This window comes from Prunus dulcis, chromosome 6 (genome assembly GCF_902201215.1).
Source record: "Prunus dulcis chromosome 6, ALMONDv2, whole genome shotgun sequence".
In the NCBI taxonomy this organism is placed as follows: domain Eukaryota; kingdom Viridiplantae; phylum Streptophyta; class Magnoliopsida; order Rosales; family Rosaceae; genus Prunus; species Prunus dulcis.
Window position 1 is genome coordinate 23,702,526 of NC_047655.1, and position 8,205 is coordinate 23,710,730.

Genomic DNA, 8,205 nt, shown 5'->3' on the forward strand with positions numbered 1-8,205 from the left:
GCTATTGTCTGTTCATGCAGGGAACAAGAAAACTCCAGGCTTCGCGACAGTTCCAAACCACCTAGACATAACATGGGTCCTCACAGATCCTGAGGCCTGAGAGTGATGAGTGGAGCCCCAATGACCCCATGTTATCATGAGTCCTAATAAGGTGATGAATTATTGGGCCCAAACCTCTGCATTTGTAATGGATTGGACTTGTCTATTGATTCTCCAGAAACCAATTCTAAAACAATGAGTTGCATCATATCTCTCGTCTATTTGAAATGTGGAAACATAAGTTTTCCCTGAAAACAGTTAAAATACAATTGTAATATAGCTGCTGAAATGATAATGCAATGCCACCTTAAGAGTCATTCGGTCCAGGCCAATAGGCACAGTGTAAGTAATTAGACACCCTATAACAGCATTTCATCAGAGGATGCACACAAGACCGAAAGAGAAATGATAAACAAAACAGAAAACCGAAATTTGGACCTCATACGATCTAAACTGACCATGTATAACAGATCTCTCTCACCGGCCATTAGGCTCAGCCAGCCTTGGCCTGCCACCCATCTGGTCAAGAAACTTGGAGAGACGCAAATGCTTTGCAACCCATTGCTCGGTCAACTTCTGTTCCTTTGCTTCGGCATCTCTCCTTAGCCCTGCTAATTGTTCCCTGTATTCTGCTTCAATCCTATCCAGAGCAGCCTTCTGCTCTTCCCTTAGAGCTTTCACCTTCGCCTCAATCTCTTCCATCTTCTCCCTCCTCCGACAAGCCTTCTCCGATTCCAGTTGCAATTCTACTCTCCTTAACCTCCAGGATGCTTCCTTTTTATGCGCTGCCCAAGCACGGTGCACTTCCTCCAACTCTCTAGAGCACTCTACCAACTCAGATATTACAAGGTTCTCTCCACAAACAGGAACTGAGCCATGATGTGGCATATTGCCCAAAACAATACTATTATCTGATCCTCTATCAGGCTGCAGCCAAGGAATTGGAGGAGAGGGTGCAACTGTTGGAGACAGACTCAGGGTAACAGACGGAGATGGTGGCCTGACATTGGAGGTCACATTAGAATTAGAAAGCCAAGGAGGAAGCATCGTAGGCGCAGGAGAAGATGTTTCAGTATGAAGATAGGACCCATTTGAAGTAGCCATGAGATATGATGGGGCAGCACGCTCCTGCACTAGCTTCTCAGCAAAAGTTTCAAGAATTCTATCGTATTTACCCTCGTCAACTGGGTCAACTGTCTTATTGTTTTTCTGTTCTCTCTGCTGCTTCTCTTTGAACACTTCCCACCACTTACCCAATCTCTTAGCAGTACGTCCAGGGACTTCAGCAGCAATTTTCTTCCATTTATTACCGTGTTTGGCTTGAAGGCAAATGACAAGGCGCTGCTCCTCTTCAGTAAGTGATCCTTTCTTGATGCCGGGCTTGAGATAATTCTTCCACCTTTCTAAGCAAGATTTGGCATCCCTGTTTAGGGGCGTATTCATGCGCTGTGATACAAGGTTCCACTCCCTTGGTCCATATTGCTGCACATACGCACGTAACAAAGCATCCTCTTCAGCTCTCCAACGTTGTCTCTCCTTCATTTCCATGACCAAATACAACTGCCCATTGCTTCAAACCGAAACGCTTCATAATGTATCTGGAATCCAGAAATCACCATGTTAGTCCATCTTCCACTGTGATATGAATCATGATGATATGTTACCAATGTCAAAAATGAACTGAATAGTGAGATAGAAAGGGACTAAACTCTAGGCTATGAAGAAAAGCTGATAAGGCAACAAGCTGATAGAATTAATAAAGGATGGACCAACTAAATGCTCTGTTTGAAACCACGATAGCAATTTCATCATCCATTCATGCTTTTAATACAAGAAAACAAAGGAAATACTGTAATGCTCAGTGCCTTCCCCTTTTCACTTCAATTGCTAACAGCCAAATACAGAAAGCAGAACAGAACAACTCCTAGTAAGAAACCCTTTCCTTATTAACATAGTAAATTGTAGACAGGAACAGGACACTAGCAAACTATAAGAACAGGATATATTTCATATTTGTAAAATGATGGATAATTAAAAATTTTGCGCATATATTTCATATTGTATTTTGGTAATTAGTAATTTATAATTAATAGGTCTTACTATTTATCGAAACCTACACTTATATAATCCTTATTCATAGTATATATACTCAGTATAACATACTGATGTTAATTATACAGTCCTGATCTCTTGGACCCCTGTAGTCCAAGAGATTTATGGTCACTCACCGTTGGATGTAAATTCAACGGTTCACTCATTTATGACTTGAATCGGGAAATAATCATTTATGTCATATTGCATTTATATATATCATTTTGAACCATTGGATTAATATCCAACGGTGGGTGACCATAATCTCTTGGACTCCTGTGGTCCAAGAGATCGAGACTGGTTAATTATATAGTGAACTATAAGATATCTTTATGACAATTAAGGTTCAAAATTTTAACTTTAAACAATAAACAACTGGTAAAGAAATTAGATAAAAGTACCCAAACTTGATTACACACTAACACTAACAATAAACAAAAACAAAAACTGACAAATTACTAAGGGCCTGCTCGGTAACGTTTTAAGAGGTTGTTTTCATTTTCAGAGAACAAAAATGAGGCAAAAACACGTTCGATGGCCCAAAACAGAAAACACTGAGAATGTTTTCATAAAATGAAAACATGTAAACAGAAAAAAGTTGTTTTTATTCTCATAGGAATCGTTTTCATAAAAATAACTCACTTATTATTATTTCAAATTGTACTGCCAGACACGTTTTCATTTTTTTGTTTTCTGAAGATATTTTCTAATTAATCTACCAGTCACATTTTCATTTCCTGAAAATGCAAATTCATTTTCTTGTTTTCATTCTCTGAAAATATTTTCTAATTAATCTACCAGACACATTTTCATTTCTTGAAAATGCAAATTCGTTTTCTTGTTTTCATTCTCTGAAAATATTCTCCGAAAACATGACCAGACGGGCCCTAAAATTTCGAAAAATATGCTCCAATATTCAGCTAAATACCCCAACACTACATTAGATGCAAAACCCAAAATGCCAAAATTGAGAACAAAAATAATCAACCACTGAAGAAAAACAAAACTAAGAGTGAAAACCCCCACTGATTTAATCCCAGTACATGGCGCTGGAAATTGTCCTGCTGACTGGGTTGGGGACTGGGGATGTGATGAGATATTTTCCACAGGAGAAAATTTTGTTTTCTTCTCTCTGTGTTTCTTAAAAAATTATCTGTGAGAACTACCCCACACCTACTTCACCCAGACCATCAAATTCATTCACCAAACAGAAGTACAACAATTACTTCGAGAAATGAGACAATACAGAAGTAGCCATCACCAACTATGCAAAGCATTGTTACTAAATCACTCTATCACTAACTTTTCGCATCATTTTAAAAATAAAACAGAGAGTGAGGTTGCAGATAAAACTAAGAACAACCCCAAGAAACTTGTTTTGAAAAGAGAAAAAAAAAAAAACTTTCTTACGAACCAAAACGACATCCCCATAACCCAACAAAGCAAATTGCAGAGTAAAAGAAAACTAGATACTTTTTCAACAATCAATGACAGGAAGCAGGTACTCGTTTATAAGTTGGGAACTTTATCTCTCTTTATCTTTCAATGCTTTGCATAATGAGATGAAATGCGGAAATTAAGAGAGAGGGGGAGAGAGAGAGAGAGGCTTACATGTCCGCTTAACTGCACCAAAGAACCAAGCTTGGTCTTCGACGCATCTCCTCCAACCAAACTGCTAATAATAATAATAATAAGACTGTTGTTGGGATGAGGAAACAGAGAAAGATAAAATTTTGTTTTTGCTAAAGAGATAGAGAATGAAAAAGGGTGGAGACTCAAACTCCAAAACAACCCTAGGGAGAAAAAATCCCAGGCTAGAGAGAGAGAGGAAAAAAAAAAAAGGACAGACGAGACTAGACTTATGTAAAGAGAGAGAGAGAGAGGGAGGAGAGAGATCTGACAGAGAGCGTAAAAGGAGGGCACGCGAATGGAGGGCCAAGGAGGCAAATGCAGACCACAGCCCAGCCGATGACGTCGTTTTAAGGGGAATTTGCAATATCATCAAGCCACAAAACAAAATAAAAAATAAATAAAACAAACAAGAAAAGAAAAGCTAAGGTCTACTCTACTGCTCCAGTACTGTGTTGTGTGTCATCTTCACCAACCATGGCCCCTGCCTCAACGACAATTCAATACTCACACACATAAAAACATAAAAATCAAAATGAAAACTAAAAAGGCTGCAAACTTTTGCTAGAGAGAGACAGAGAGAGAGACGCGTACGCTCGATTTCAGCGCATATATCTCCTCCTTTGTGTCATTTGGCGTCGTTGGGTGGATCATAATATTTCATCAGTGTTTCGCGGGAGTAAGCAAAGCTACTACGATTACGTGCAATTATTATCATAATAATACAGCTAACGAGACGCAGAGAGGTCTTTGGGCCCATGGGTCGGGCATTGGGTACGTGGGCCTTGCCCTTGTTTCATGATTCGGGTGATTCATTCACCTTTGATGCCACCTGCGTCAGGGAAGGTGGCAAAAGTACTATGGAGGATAGGACCGCATTTTTCACATTATTGGGTTGCGGGCCATATCATTGCACGTGTCTCGTTTAAGCACCTTTAGGTCACATTTGATGGGTTGGACTATTTTGTTTAAAATTATAAGAGTATTGACTGTTAGTTAACGAGATCTAATCCAATGGTAAATAGTTGTAATTAGCAGATAAGTAATTTTAGATTCAAAATTTTATAGCACCTTGGTAATGTATACGTGAGAAATCCTCATCCTTCTTAGTTTAGACTATCCCTCTATTTGGTGTGTTGAGACTGTACTTCTTCAATTAAACATCCGTCCAACAAAGCATGTGTATCATCTAAGCTACTTAACAACACATTTAATTATTTAATGTGTACAAGAATCATGACTATTGTTTAATATGTTGATACTAAACGTGTGAAATTAAATAGCAGTTCAACATATTATGTCTTACACATTTTATATAGAAAAATAAAACTCATAACGATTGGTTGCAACTCAACTTCAATCCAATATAAGCCCGACCATTAAACAAGACAAGACCTTTCGCAACCTTCCAACAAAATCAAGCTTAAAGTTGTAATCGGTCAAATTATAATGCATGAATTTAGTAATGTCACACACAATAATTTTTCATTATTTGTTGTTATTTTGTATGATAAGAAGGGTACAATTATGAGCATGGAACCCCCATGCATGCTGTGAAATCTGACCGTCGGTTGAAGAAGGGGGAAAAGATGAGAATGACTGAATTCCAATTCCATTACGTCAGGATGCTCACAGAAGAGACAGGGGTTGCTTGGGTTCCTCTAGGTATGCTCGCACCGTCTTATTCAGCGCCCCATCGTCCATCGCTCTGCTAAACAAAGACCTCCTACGATCCTAGGGTCAACAGTGTAGATGATAGAGTAGGAGAGCAGGGCAGGGAAGCAGGCGCAGCAGGGGATTAAAAAGGAGAAAACAGAGAAAAAGCCATCATTAGGATGGGGTGGGCCCCAGACGAGGTGTGGTGGGGGGGACTGTAGTCCGGGTTTCACGGCACAAGGAGACGAGTCTGATTGAGACGCGACCTTCTGATCCTGCTCAGAACCCCCCCCTCAGTTGTCAGTGATACGTTACGTCCCTTTTTTTTTCCCCCTATTTTCCTAATTTTAAATAAATAAAAAAATGCCCCTTTCTATCTCTCTCTCTGTGTCTCATTCTTTTTACTCTTTTCTGGGTCTTTTATTTTGGGGTTGACAGCGCCAGTGAGAAAAAAACCCAACCAGACCACCACTTGCCCATCTCACATTCTTTTTCTTAATCTCCCCCCCTGCCACCACCAACCCACCCTCCATTTACTCAACTTACCCCCCCTCCCCTCGTCCTCATCACTGATAAGATTCCCCTCTGCCTCCTCCTCATTATTTCTACATTACACAACATATATTTGTGGCAAATGGAAAACCAAGCAAAACAATTGATCATTTTGTCCTGCATTGCATTGCATTGTCTTTATATAAAATGAGAGTTAAATATGAGAAATGCTAGCAATTTTCTCTCTAATCTTCTCTTTTGGACCTTCTCTCTTCTCCTCATGATAAGTGTCATTTTTCTTACACTTAAAAAAATGTCATTAATGCATTACACAAGTTATTTTTTGTTTTTCAAGTTTACCCTTTAAAAATGTATTGGCTTTTATATTTCCTTCAATTTATTCAAATTTTGTTACAACTTTTTTAGCACATTGTTAAAAATTAAATAAGAAAAAAACATAAGAAAAACGTCATTTTTTAGAATATAAAAAAAATAAAATTTGTTACATGACATTGTTATCATCTTTATTTTGTTTTTAACAAAACAGACATTCTCTTTGGAAAAAAAATTTTAAAAAAAAAACTTCTGTTTTTATTTTCTTATTTAATTTTTTAACAAGGTGATAAGAAAATTGTAAAAAAATTAGCTTGTTATTAAAATAAGTTAATAAATTTAATAAGGGTAAACTTGAAAAACAAAAATTAGTTTGTGTAATGCATTAATGACATTGTTTTAAGTATAAAGAAAGTGACACTTGTCATGAGAAGAAGAGAGAAGGTCCAAAAAAGAATGTTAGAGAGAAGGTTGCTAGCACTCCCTATTAAATATAGTGCCAAAATCTTTTTGTTTACTGCTTGTTGACTTTGGATAAAGTTTAGGGGCTTTCGTCAATGGGTTATATATTAATAATACACCAAAAAGTATATGCTAAAAACTACAATAAGATTGAAAGTGACACCAAATAATAATAATAAATAGTTGAACTTGGAAAACCAAGAGCTAGCCCTTGAAGGAATTTTAGAAAAGAGGACTGATTAGGTTTTAAAGGTGTGGAGAATGTACCTTTGATGATGGTCCCATATCACATGGATCTTCCCGGCAATATTGATCAATGCTCCTACTTTAAGGCAACATTCACCTCCCTTACTTTATGAAGTTATTGAAAAATCACGACATAATTTAGAAGTCATTTCTACTTATGAATTTTTTGTAAGTGATTTGGAGTTTTTTTTTTAATTAATGTTGGATTCTCTTTTTTTAAAATATCACTTGTATAAAAATGTAAAAAAACTATGAACGTTCTAATATATCAAAACACGGCGACATAATTTGAGACCGAACGGAACGATAGTATACCCTTATAATAATTAAGTTTGTTCTTCACACATCAGAGAATTGAATGAGTATGTGATTCCTTTCTTCTGTCACTTTCCAAGTTGAAATCAATGATAATTTCAAATGAGACCTTTTTTATCCTGTTGGAGATTGGGTTAATTAATTTTTTTACTGTAGAGGTGAGTTACGACCTGAAGAATCACTGTTGCAGAAAGACGCTGATTTCCTTGTCGTTTTTGCTAGAGTAGTAGCAGTTTTGCAGTGCATAAAGAGCAGAGGGGTGGGTTTTGATGAGACAAGTACAGCAGCAGCTACAGAAGGGTAACCTTGGAATTTTTACAAAAAATTCCTGAAATGACACATCAAAGCATCAAACATTACATTTATATATATTTGTATAAAATTGAGGGGAGATCCTCCCCTATAAAATCTCCCTCTCTGAGCCTGCTGACCCTACCCTCTGCATTTTCTCTGAAAAGCTACTTCTTCTTTTTATGGTAGGAAATGACTCATACATAATTTATCACAGTAAAATAAAAATAAAAATAAAAAAATGAGTAAAGTGGGCAAAGTAGAAGGTGCATTTAGTATAGGGATTGGTGTGAAGGGGAAAGAGAGAGGTTAAAAAAGAAAGGCTGTGTGTGATTGAGTGAGTGAGTCTCCATTTAACCTCAGTTGTTGCTGTGACTCTGGTTTTAGGCTTTTTCCCCAACTTGGTTGGGTGAAAGGGAAACATCTCAGATCCCTTTCAACAAATTCCATACTTTCTTTACGTAAAACCCAACTTGCTTCACTTGTCCTCACATTCATGTTGATTTTGTTAGTACTGTTTGCTACCTTCAAAGCCCAAGAGAAATAGTTCACACCAATTGGGCCAAGCCCAAACTTGTATCCATATTAATTAAAAGGTTTTTTCCTTCATTTTTTAATATATATATATTGTTATAAAATAACCTGAGATAT

General features: G+C 37.3%; 1 protein-coding gene across 2 annotated transcripts; it reads right to left on the minus strand.

Annotated features, from left to right (window-relative positions):
• Positions 1 to 239: 239 nt before the first annotated feature.
• On the minus strand, positions 240 to 4,500 carry LOC117632022 (transcription factor AS1). 2 transcript variants are annotated; one of them, XM_034365388.1, is made up of 3 exons: positions 4,354 to 4,500; positions 3,742 to 3,802; positions 240 to 1,637 (listed from the first exon to the last, which is right to left on the minus strand). In XM_034365388.1, the coding sequence occupies exon 3, from the start codon at positions 1,585 to 1,587 to the stop codon at positions 517 to 519; it is 1,071 nt and encodes a 356-aa protein (XP_034221279.1). In that variant the 5' UTR covers positions 1,588 to 1,637; positions 3,742 to 3,802; positions 4,354 to 4,500; the 3' UTR covers positions 240 to 516. The 2 variants fall into 2 exon arrangements, with proteins under 2 accessions (XP_034221279.1, XP_034221278.1); XM_034365387.1 differs by having other exon boundaries at positions 3,742 to 4,389.
• Positions 4,501 to 8,205: the final 3,705 nt, after the last annotated feature.